The 12,665-nt window shown below is 41.6% G+C and overlaps 1 protein-coding gene across 8 annotated transcripts in view; it reads right to left on the reverse strand.

Annotated features, from left to right (window-relative positions):
• The window catches only part of LOC132652304 (uncharacterized), a 54,528-nt gene that overhangs the window by 1,335 nt on the left and 40,528 nt on the right, over positions 1-12,665 (reverse strand). For 7 of the 8 annotated variants that reach the window (XR_009589796.1, XR_009589797.1, XM_060377253.1 and 4 more), the window contains 2 exons: positions 12,053-12,155; positions 7,456-7,629 (listed from right to left, as the gene is read on the reverse strand). Coding sequence is in view for 6 of the 8 variants with exons in the window: in XM_060377253.1 (XP_060233236.1) it covers positions 7,456-7,629; positions 12,053-12,155 (277 nt within the window). In the remaining 2 variants the exon portion in view is untranslated. Of the gene's footprint in view, positions 1-6,422; positions 6,536-7,455; positions 7,630-12,052; positions 12,156-12,665 lie in introns of those variants that run through there. The other variant, XM_060377249.1, reaches the window with a different exon arrangement.

Below are 12,665 nucleotides of genomic sequence, written 5' to 3' on the forward strand. Positions count from 1 at the left end.
GGAATGCCATACATCTAACAGTATTTCCCACATATGGCTTCACGTCAGTATCTCTGAACTGTGATGAGTACTAATGCCATCTGGAGAGCTAGGAAGGACCCTATCTTGTCCCAGAACAGTTCTATGAAAATCCCCCATCCTGTGTAGGCAACCCAGGCAGGCGTATTGCTTAAAGTTTTCCACAAGATTCCAGTGATTTCCAGTCAAGTTGAGCACCCTTAAAATTCTTCCTATTTTGTCAGAGGATATCAGGTAAATCCTTGTTTTATTAAAACTTGTAGCTCACTGAGGGCTCAGCATGCAATCACAGGCTGATTGATAAAGCTTTGTTGAAACACGGCTTTGATTGCTGGTGTGCGTGATGTTTTCTCTTCACAACTACAGAGTTGAGTTTTACACCAGGGACCACACAGCCTGCAAAGCCTCAAACGTTTACTATCTATCCCCACGAGAAGCTTGCGAAACCCTGAAACTTACCTGATTTATCTTTTCTTCCCGTGGGGAAGAACCAGCAAAAGGTGTTGCACTTAGTAGGGCCTCAGATGAATTCAGTTGAAGCCAAATGAACCAAAATAAACTAAATTAAATTGACTCTTCCTCAACTCATGATCTGAAAAGAATCCATGCTGTTATGTCTCCCGTGAGTATCTGCATGTTAATAAGTAACGCATAAAAAGGCCCCAAAGCTTTTATTTGAAGAAAGGAAGGAATTCATAATTGTTGAAATTGCGAGCACCTGTAATTATAACTGCAATGTTCCACGCCACTCAATTGAAAACTCTCTCCAGGAGACTCTCAGTTTATACCAGGAGGCTGCGACCCAGCGTACCTGAGAACAAAATCTACTCAACTGAAAACTTGACTGCTGCCTTGCCTTGGTAATTCTTACCAGGAAAAAGAAAATGGGACAAGAGGGATGGCTCGGTGGTTAAGAGCACCAAGGCACGTTCGAATTCCACCAACCATAAGCCAGCACCAGCCATACAAGTGGTACATGGATATAAATGCAAACTATCAATATGAACATAAGTAAAAATAAAGAAAAACTTACTCCAAAGTTTATTTTGCTTATATTATCTTTCATCAGCCCAACGAGCAAAACAACTTCAGTTTTCATGAATGCTTTACTCTGTTCCATTGTCTAATTGTTGGTTTTCTTCCCATGTGGATACAGCATTTTCCCCGCTGTGGAAAGGAATGTCAGCCTAACTAGGCTGGCCGATTACATTATTTAATTTTACTCTAGTGTATGAGTGGTGGACAATTACTCTGAATTAAATTCCTTCAATGTCAGATCAACTTAACTGGGGAACTTGTCATGTAACAGATACAAAGCCTTCTAAGATCCTCCTCGTAAACCTTGAAGGTCTTGCATTTTAGCCAATTGACATGATGATTGCTCCTCAAGAACATGTATGAAGGGCCTGAGAAACAGCTCAATGGGCAAAGGGCTTGCCACCAAACCTGATGAGCTGAGTTCGAACCTCAACACCCAATACTTCATAGAAGGAGAGAACCAATGCCCACAAGTTGTTCTCTGACCCACATGCATACACACACAAAGACATACAGAGAGAGGGAAGGAGTGGGGGAAGAGGAGAGAAAGAGGGAAAGAAAAATAGGGCTTTTTGGTATAATGTTCGTTTGGTATAATGTTCTGTTTGTATACACCTTACCCTTGTTCATTCAAATGCTGATTTCTCTCGCTCACTCTTTGGTTTCAATCCAGAAATTGCATTGTGATACTTATTCTAAGCATCACCTGTCTCAACTTTGTGTAAACATGCCAAAATAAAACAACCAGCCACAATGTTGAGCAATGGAGAGGAAGGAGTAGGAGGGAGAGGGGAGGAGCCAGAGGAGAGAGGAGTGGGAGAAAAAGGAGGAGGAGAAGCAGCAGGAGAGAAGCTGGGAGAACAGAGGCTGGAGGAGAGATCTTGGAACAACATGGAGAAATGAACCAGACCTAAGATATCACTAAAAGCAAGTATGATGGGTGAATCTGAAGGGTATGAACCTATGCGGGCTTGGAGGTTTAAGATGGAGTAACTATTGCCCAGCATTGTGTTCTAGGTTAACTAAAAAAATCCTTGCCACTGTGTGGTGATTTGGTTATACAGCTGTTTAGGATAAACCCCAGCTTTACTAAAAGATATATCAATAGTAAATATTAATATATTAATACAACAATGGCTCTTCTGCATCTCAGGTCACCAGGACTCCTCAGACATCCGGGAGGCCAAGCTCAAAAGGAGCCAGAAAAGAGCAACTCTCCCTGGGGGAGTTACACATTGCGGCTTAAATGCTGTTCTTCAGCCACTGTACTTCTGAGCCTCACTCTGCATTAGTTTCTTTAAGTGTTAATGAGCTATATCAGGAACAGCAGCTCTGTGAGGAAAAACAACCTGTATAGAGCATGTAGCTTCCTAGTGGAGTGCTTGTCTAGCATACACGGGCCCTGTGTTCAATCCTCAGCACTTTAACACACTCAAAAAAGTAAAAACAGAAAGGAGACTCTGACATGGTGCCCAGCACCACGTAAGTATGCTTTGTTCTTGCTAGAAGGGCTTACATCTTTAGACCACATGAGTCTGAAGCATTCTAACCCTCGTTTACTAGAAATGAAAACTCATAGACCAGCCCATGATTGCTCGTGCATAAGAGCATATGTATTTAGTTTATAGACACAAATCTCTTTAAACATTCACCAAGTCAAAAAGCCCAGTGTTCCATATTTTAATACCATGGTTAAATTTCTTCACATTTTCCCTCCCTGGACTCTTACTCTATATTCTGTGTTGAGAAGCCTTTCTCGTGCTTAGCAGGCTCGAATGGTTCCTACTTCCTACACCACAAATCCTACTTCTTTTTGAGAAGAACGCTTGAAGCTTTTGCTGAATTGCAGAAAGCATGTCTTTCACTTTAGCTTTGCTCTCTACTGCACATCATGCCCTGCTAACCATCCCGCACAGTCTCACTTGTGAGCTTCTGCCCTGCTCTTCCCTCTCCTCAAGGGACATCCATTCGTCCCTCATCTTCGCTTTAGAGCACCCTACCCCCCACTCCCCACCCTCCACCCCCCACGAACTGCCATGACCCCCTTCAGGTCTCCTGAATGTCTCTTCTGTTGCTATATTTGATAGCACTTGAAGTCGGTCTTGTTCAATTTAACATCCTCCCTTCTTTCACTGTGTTGTTTTATGTGTTCTGTGGCTTCAAAGCCTGACTACATACCTCCTCACATCTGTTTAGGGCAAATGCATATCACAAGCACATGTATGGACATCACAGGACAATTTATGAAAATTAGGTTGTCGGGCTTGGCCACAAGCACCTTGTCATGTCACATTGAGCCAACTTGCAGGCCTATAACTTTATAATATTTAGTGCAAGAGACATTTCTTAAGATTCTTCTGCAAGTCGTGTTTAAAGAGCAAACAAACTACGTAGTATGAGGCACAACTAATTTGTTGGTACTAAGGCTTCATCTCCTTGGCAGTTTTCTTCATATCCTAATCTGAAGTTCCTTCGCTTAGAAAAGTGTCATTTCTTGAAACACTCAGTAATATAATGTCTAGCGTCTGGGGCTTAGAAGCCATTCAGTGAGTAATTGCTGTTCTTTTTTATGGGGTTGAGTAAATGACTCCTTTGATATACAGTGTTTCTTTATCTCCATATGGCACATACACACTGGGTTTTAATTTGGGCATGTTAGGGGAGCTGAGAGTGGATTGTTCTTGCCCTGGGATCTTTTGAGAGGCATGTACACAGGAGGATGGTGCAGCCAAGTAAATAAGAGGAAAGATGGTAGTCAGTGGCTCTTCACCTCTCCCTGGCGAAAGCCTGTGTCCTCAGGGCACTAACTCCAAGAGTGGCTTTCAGCGGTGTAGAATAGATCCTCAGTGTGTCGAGTCTCCGCTTAAGGAAAAGGAAAGAATTTCAGATACTGGCACAGGAAAAGGCTCTATTGGGTTCTGATTGGGCCGAGAGGAGTCAGCCATGGAGGCTATGTGCTCAAAGGACTAATAGGGTGGAGGGGGAGAGGCTGAGAAGCATTACAAACTATGAGATAACAGAACTACCTTACAATTATAAATTTTGGATACTTTTTAAAGGTTTTGTATAAATCTCAGGGGTTATTATTTTGCAAATACTCTTCCCCTTGAGCACTTATAGGAATGTGTATTTTCTTTCTTATAAATAATTATTTCCATTATAATAACAGTAACCATTGACAGTAGACAAACAAAAAAAATAGAGAATAAATACATTTCCATTAGCTAGATTTTCTTCAGCCTAATCTACTTTGGAAATCTTTTGTTAACAAGAAACTATCTAAAACACATAATTTCCTTGTAGCATTTTATTTCATGTTTAAGCCACAACATGTTTCAACAATCCCTTATTATTATGTATTTGTTTTGTTTATGTTTTCCAAGTATTGACAGCATTAGAATAAACAGGTAAATATTCCTAATGCCAATTTCTTGGATGAAAAACGCTACATTATTTTTAATTTCTCTAGCACACCTGCCCTGTTTGAGTTCTTTCAGTTGCGTTCAAGGTTAAAGTATTTCCATCCAGATCTGTAGGTTGTATATTTTAGCCCTGACTTCAGCTGGAATTATGCAGTGTTTTGAGACTGACATTGCATGATTCCAGTCGGTTAGACCCCGCTATCATCACCACCGCCACCATCACCACCGGCACCATCACCACCGCCACCATCACCACCGCCACCATCACCACCGGCACCATCAGCACCAACATCACTACCTTCACCACCACCAGCACTGCCAGCACCACTACCATACCGCTGCCACCACCACCATCACCCACCACCTAGCTGTGCTGGGAGAGCTCTATAGCAGCACCAGGTTCTCAGAGTCTGGGAGCTTCCCTTCTCTTTACCTCCATCTCTATGTGAGGATGCATCAACCTTATCGTCATACTTGGTGCTATTAAACGGCCTTCATCTTGGCTGGAATACTTTGGAAAGCAACACTGGTGGCAAGGGGTGACTTGATCCCAGGCCTGGGAACACTTGCGCTCTGTTGAGCATCATTCCCACATTTGCAATCCTGAGGAACCTGTTTGCCAAATCTGACAGCACTAACCCACTATTTTCTGTGTTACATAACCCTTTCATCTCTTGGCCTCACATCCACCTGCCCAGTTAGGCTCCTGGTGTGCATGAGACAATAATGAGCATTTACACTGGCCATTTGAATCTTCAAAGTATTTGTGCACATTAACTAATTAATTTTCACAACACTCTTGTAAGATTAGTGAGTGCTACTCCTCCCCTGAAATCAAAACAGAATAAACCAACTGAAACGTTTGACATTTCACAAAAAGCCCAAAACCTCATAGCCTGGAAAATGAAAGTTGCTGGTTGCCAGTTCAGCCATGTGACTGAAAGGAGCAGCCCAACCTGGCAGGTTCACCAGTTGCACACAACCATAGAGCAGAAGCTAGATTATTAGCACCCATTGCTGTATTAGGTCCCAGAGCAATAACAGAGCCAGAACTGCATAACAGCAGGGTCCCTGACAAATTCAAGGTCATCAACATGCAGCCAAATAATGTGAAGGAATGGAATTTTTAAAATTCATAAATATTTAAATTAATATTATGAAGGAAGAAAATATATCTCAGAAAACAGGCACATGGGGCATTGAATTTAAAGGTTAGACATTAATAAAGATATTCAAAATACAATTCCAAATGACAAGTGACCATGAATGAATTATAACCTCACTACCTCAGGAGTATTTGCTTTAACATGTACCTGTATTCACTATAGCAAAGAATACTGAAAATAGAGCTATGAAATCCTAAAGAGTGGCAAGGACACAGCTTTTATCACTCTCAGGGAAAAAATAGGTTAACTTGTTTAAATATCCAGAGCTAGAGATTATGTTTTCACTCTCATGCCTTGACTAGGTAATGAAATAAAGAATTCTAAATTTTGAAAGTTTCTTTCCTTAGCAAACTTAACTTGGTGTTCTTCAGATTTTATTTTAAAAAGATCTATGCTTGCTTGCTGACTGACATTCTGGGTTGTCAACCCAAGGTCAGTTATAACGTCTCCTCGCTGTCCTATCTTCTAATGAATATGGAAGGTAAAACGAATGGACATTGCGACAAAAATATACTAGCTTCCTGGAGGTCAGAATAATAACCAATAATGGGATGATCTTTTGTGTATGCAAATACTTTGCAGCTGATTTTGTTTGTCAGTGCTGTGTAGTATATGCAGAATCTAAAGAGCAGAACCCCACACACAAGATGAAGAGATATGGCCTTGAGCAAAAATGCTAACTGACTCATAATCCTGCTGTATGTTAGCTGTCTTTATTGCTTTTTATTACTGTAAAAAGACACTTTGATCAAGCAACTTACAAAAGAAAGCATTTATTTGGGGCTTACAGCTTCAGAGATTCTATGGCCATCGTGGTGGGAATCATGACATCAGGAAGGCAGAAGTCAGGAAGGCAGACATCGGACTAGATCAGTGGCTGAGAGCTCACATCTTAGAACACAACCAAGAGACAGCAAGAGCTAACTGGAAATGTGCAAGCCATTTGAAACATCAAAGCCCACTTCCAGTGACAAACCTACTCCAACTAGGTCATATTCCTAATTCTTCCCAAATAGGTTCACCAACTGAGGACCAAGTATCCAAATAAATGAGCCTATGGGGGCCATTCTCACTTAAACGACCACATTAGCTATGCTCTTGAGCAGAATGGGTGCTTTAGATAGAGGTGTAGGTGTAGATTCTCTGATCCCAAGTATCAGGATACTGAGTAAGATAGTGACACAGCACTGATCCAGATTCCCCATTGTAAGAAACCTGTTCTTGATGATGTTCGTATTCATCTCTGAGAACCACCCTCATTCTCTACTCTTCTGCAAGAATCATCCATAGTCTGTCTCTGTGTTCCCATCTGTATGTGTACGTTTGTATATATATTTATGTCATATATTACATGTATAATACATATCACCAACTCAACCCTATTCCAGTACTGGATCAAAATGTTTCTTTTCAAAGTCATCTCAGAAAAAAAATCTCAGTCCTTGTAGAATCTGGTCCATGGAGAATAGGGCTTAACACAGCCTTTCTTCCTGAAATATGATTCTCTATTGATTCTCTGACTGTCAGCAGTACCCCGGTTTCCTATAACCTCCATAGTGATTACACTTTATCCCCTCTTCTGACTCCTCTTTCCTTGATCTGAATTCTAAATGTTAGTGTCTCTAAATTCTATGTCCTTGTCACTATTCTGTATTAATAATGCCTGACCCTTGGCATTCTGATTACATTTTGTGGCTTGAAATGGAATACACATGCTCAGCTAGGTCACTTTCCTATGCCCCATATTAGCAAAGCTGACAGTCTGCTCAGCATCTCCTACTTTGACTCATTTATAACATTAATATACATACCTGTGTGTGGGACACCTCTGTGAGGGTGTCCATGGAGGCCCGAGGAGAGTATCTGATCCTCTAGAAATAGAACTATAGGTAATTGTGAGCTGCCATCAGAGTGTGCTGGGAACCAAACTGTAGCACTCCAGAAGAATACCAACCACAATGAATGTATTTCTCCAGTGCCAGCATCTGTTGTTTTATAGTAAGAAATATTTTAAACTCAGCCCATTCAAAACAATGTCAGTTATGATGTCTTTCAACCAATACATCTTCGATCTTGGCCTTTGTTTCTCCCCAGTATATCCTCCATCTCTTTGAGTAACAGCACCTTTCATTTAGTGGCTCATGCTGGCCACCAAGGACTCAGTTTCAATTCCCTAACTCCCAGTCTTCATCTCTTCCCCTCCACTCATATGCTCTGCTGAGTCTACGGAAACTTCCTCCTGACTCTAATCAACTCCCTTATCTTCACCTGAGCCATCCCGATCTCTCCCATTTGGATTCATGAACCACTACCTGGGTTTTCTACTGTGTCTCTACTTATCTCACTGCAATCCATTCCTCAAACAACAGATATTATTTTCAAATACAACCTTTATGTGTATCCTATAAAGCCACCAACGGTTTCCCAGTGCCCTGATAGTAAGACCTGAATCCTTACCAAATCCTAATGATCTAGCACACCATCTCTGTTGACTGTGGCCTGTTGATGGTACTCGGATGACCCAAGCACACTTGGACTTCAGGGACTTTGTACTTGCACTCAGCCCTGTTGAAGAATCATCCCCCACATTTCCACAGATCTCCACCACGCCATAGATCTCATCTCAAATGTCAGGTCCCCAAGAAGACTTCACATTTTGTGTACTCTATGTACTCATACACACATACACAACACACACACACACACACACACACACACACACACACGAGGCTTTCTTCTCTATAAGCCTCTTTAGTTTTTCGAGTCACGTGTTAATTCTGAAATTACACATCGTTTTTTTTCATGTCTTTGTTCCACTATTTGATGTTTCTATAAAGCTCCTCCTCTACACACAAAGCAAGGGTCCCCTTTGACCTGGGAGTGTGCACTGAAAGATTTTCCTATGTGCTTTTTTTTTTTTATAAGTGAAAATCTGATTCAAATTGATGTAAGGACTGTGTAACCTATGAGTTGAAGCATAGGTTTAGTTTAAGGCCTGACTCGGACCAGCTGCCTATGATTGGCATATTAGTGTGTGTATCTCAGTGTTGTACTATAATTTCTCTATTAACTGCATTCTCGGATAAATTTGTCATGAAAACCCAACCAATAGTTTCTCCTCAGTAACAGGATCTTGACAGTCCTCGATAGGAAGGAACGCCCCCAGAAGACTGGCTGTGTTTTAACCATCACAACCTAAGGCATCAGAGTTGACTAAATATTCGTTAATATTTGTTGAATACATTTACAAAAAAAAAAAACAAAAAACCTTTCTCCCACAATCCACATTCCATCATGGAATCCACCATGGGGAAAAGAAAAAGAAAAAAAAAAAAAAGGTCCATTTAAGGACCTTGGGCATTGCCATTGCCAAGAAACCACCCAGGTAATCATCCATGCCAGCAGCTAGTGCCATCAAATTCAGTGGGAAAAGTATATTGAGGAAGCAAGGGATTCTATTACAGAGCTGGAGAGATGGCCCAGAGGTTAAAAGCACTGGCCGTTCTTCCAAAGATCTGAGTTCAGTTCCCAGCAACCATGTTGGCTCGTAACCATCTGCAGTGAGATCTGGCGTCCTCTTCTGGTCTACAGGCACACATGCAGGCAGACCACTCTATAAATAAGAAATAAGCAAATCTTTTTTAAAAAGATTCTATTACAAATACTGAATCAATTCGACTGATTTAAGGGTGAAATTAGTTCATATTTGTGAAAAAGACTAGCCCACCACAGAGGGGAAAATGATTATTTTCTGAAAATAGTTTTTTTCTAGCACATCACATGCCTTAATAGACATGGAGCACAAAACTGTACATCTATTAGCTGGGTGCCAGCTACTAGGAAAACCTAGGGCTACTTGAGAAGGCGTCTACAAGCACTACGTCTGAAAAGCCGGTCCTGTACAGGAGTCTCATGGACCTGGAAACACAAGCCCTTTGAGTGTCAAGTGTCTGTTGTCCGCCTTGGCCCAACATGGGGGCTGGAAAGTAACTTCTGAAATGCTTATCGGTCAGTCTACTTAGCTGTGTTATGTGTGTGTGTGTATATATATAACGACAGCCATCTGTCCTTATTCTAAGGAGCTGACGTCTGAACCTTTGTCGTTTCTCATATTTTGCGGGAGTGAATGAGAACGTGGGAGAATGGCTCTTGCTGCTTCCCTGGGGTTTGTTTTCATTCACTGAGAAGGTGCCCTGATCTGTGGATTCAATCATCACGCATTCCATATTTCTCTCATCAACTTATCCTTACTTTTTTCCATGGTTTTCACATCACATACTTCCGGTGGACCTCTATGTCTCACCGTTTCTTGGTCCCTATACCACTCTCACTTTTTCAAGGAAGTAGGAGCTGTCTAGAGGAAAGCATCTACATGTTCTCCCTGAAGCATACACACTCCCTGAAGCATACACATGTCTTCCTCCACGGAATTTATACATCTGCGGCTGAACCATTCTTCCTACAATCAAGAGTCATATCCAACAGCTGTGCCTGTATTCCCCTAACGCTCTCTCAAGTCTATCTCCTGTATTTACTCTTTTGCTTGCATCTTCATTTTTCCTCTGGGTAGGATACCATTAGCTTGCAAACACACTTCCAAAATCTGTCATGATTAAACCTATCTACCCAGCAATCCTCTCCTTCCACTGTTTCCTGTTGAAACAATATGTGGGTGAAACTACCATCTCTGCTTTCCTCCATGGAATCCTTTTTAAGCCTAACCTATGGAGACTCATTCACTCAGTCATTCATTGAAATAGCTGTCACCAAGGTCACCACTGTCCTCAGTATTGCTAGAGCCTGGGATAAAACCTGCCTTGAGCTCCTTTGACTCCATCAGAATCAAGTCATATGCATTTCTAACAATTTCTTGCAGGCTTCTTTGTTTCCAGGATATCCTTCCATTTTTTTTCTCTTTTATAATTATGGGTAGAGTGGGAATTATGTGCCTGTGAGTTCAGAGGAAAGAGAATACAAGATCCCCTTGGATCTGGAGTTAAAAGATGGTTGTAAGTCCCTCAGTGTGTGCTGGGACCCAAACTAAGATCCTTTGCAAGAACAGTGCGGGCTTTTAACTGCTGAGCCAGCTGTCCAGCTCTCATCTTCTTCTGATTCTCCCCTGGACTAGCTAGGTTCTCCCAACCAGCTTTTCAGTGTTGCTGCTCCACATAGTCAATATCCAAACAGCCAAGTGATTCAGAAAGCTATCCTCAGGGGGCCCTTCCCTACATATTTCCAGTAAATAGGACCATCACCCAGTGAAATGACTATGGCATGTCACCAGTCTGTTTTCTTTTGAATTGCCAGTTCATGTAACAAATTTTCTGGTAAGTAGCCCCACTTAGAATGTTAGTGGGATTCCCAAATGTCGTGATTTTTGAAACTCTTTCCAACTGACTCCCGGAAATCCCAAACATGTTCCTTCCCATCTCAGTTAATAGCCCTTTTTCCTTCTAATCAGTACGGAAACTGCAGCATTCCAATGTACGGGCAAAATAACCAATTCTTTTCAGGTGCTATAGCTAGGTCAAATCTCTGCTTTGAACGAATTACTTTAATAAACTCATTAAATGCTTGATCCTTTCACACCCAAGTCAAAAAGAATTCTTGATAAAATCTAAGTCAGGTCATATTGTTCCTGTGTTCAAAACCCAGTAGCTTAGAGGTTAGAATCCAAGTTCTCTAGAGTGGATAGGACCTAGAGGGTCTGCCCCCAGCTCCCTTTTCTAGAACTTTCTCCCTCTCTCACTCAAACCTAGCTTCATCATCAGGCTTCTACTCTTCACTGGCCAGCCCAACTTCATGTTCTTCCACACATACTATGCGTTCAGTCAAGAACACTCTGCTCTACAAACTTCATATCCCACCTCAAAATTCTGTGACTCCTGGGTCCCAGACTGTTTCCTCGGCTCACTGTATGTTAGTCAGTGAACAAATGTGAGAAAGAAACCACACCAGACATTTCATCAGCAAAATCTCAATATGACGTGTCATTAACTGGTGAGGAATGGTTACCCAGTAAGTAGAAGAGGACCATCGGGGCTCTAAATACAGTGTGCGGGGGAAAAAACAGTTGTCAGCTCTGCCGAAGAAGAATATAGAATGAGTACATGAGAAGCAAGGCAGCTCACCTTCCTTGAGCCCTAGACTCTGACCTCTTCAAAGAAAGCGTGGCACGTGCAGTCTGCATGTAGAAAGCACACTTGCCAGTGGCTGGAGGCTACCACTAGTCTTAGCAGCAGTCAGCTTACCTTGAGGGATGGTAGGCTAGATCAGAGCTGGACTCTAGAACTGGCCCATCATGGTTGAAGGGTGTGACCATGCTATGTGGTATGGGCAAGCCAACAAAACGCCAAGCGAAGCTGGTAGAAAGCAATGACATGAAGCATAAGGCTTCAACTTGCATACATGGTTGAGCCACCTCTCTGAATTTTGAAACTGGAAGCCTGGGCCATTGAACTTTCTTCCTTCTTCTATTCCTTTGCCATGATTCATATTGTTGCTTAACATTCTGTGAACAGGCAAAGGAGAGATGCACATGAGGTCTTGCTCCAGTACTTAAAGCAGAATAAAGAAGGGAGGGTTTGGGGAAAAAAATACATTGAAAGGTTACTGCTTTAATTCTCTCTTTTTAAGTTTTTATTTATTTATTTTATGTGTATTGGTGTTTTGCCTATATGTGTCTGGACCACATTCATGGGTGACAAACAGTTGTGAGCCACCATGTAGATGCTGAGAATTGAACCTGGGTCTTCTAGAAGACCCAGTGCTCTCAACCATTAAGCCATCTCTCCAGTCCATACTTATCTATATATTTATATATTGTTATCTATATATATTTATATAATGTTTCTACCTGACTGGAATTGAGGTTCTATGAAAGCAGAAAGTTTTGTTCAGCATACTACCCCAGCATCTGATGCAGTTGAGAGGATGTAGGAGATATTCAATCAATACTAATTAATTAAGTATATAAAATATATGGCCTGAATCTCATCAAAAACCATTTGTTCCTTTTTTT

Source organism: Meriones unguiculatus, chromosome 2, assembly GCF_030254825.1.
Source record: "Meriones unguiculatus strain TT.TT164.6M chromosome 2, Bangor_MerUng_6.1, whole genome shotgun sequence".
Taxonomy (NCBI): domain Eukaryota; kingdom Metazoa; phylum Chordata; class Mammalia; order Rodentia; family Muridae; genus Meriones; species Meriones unguiculatus.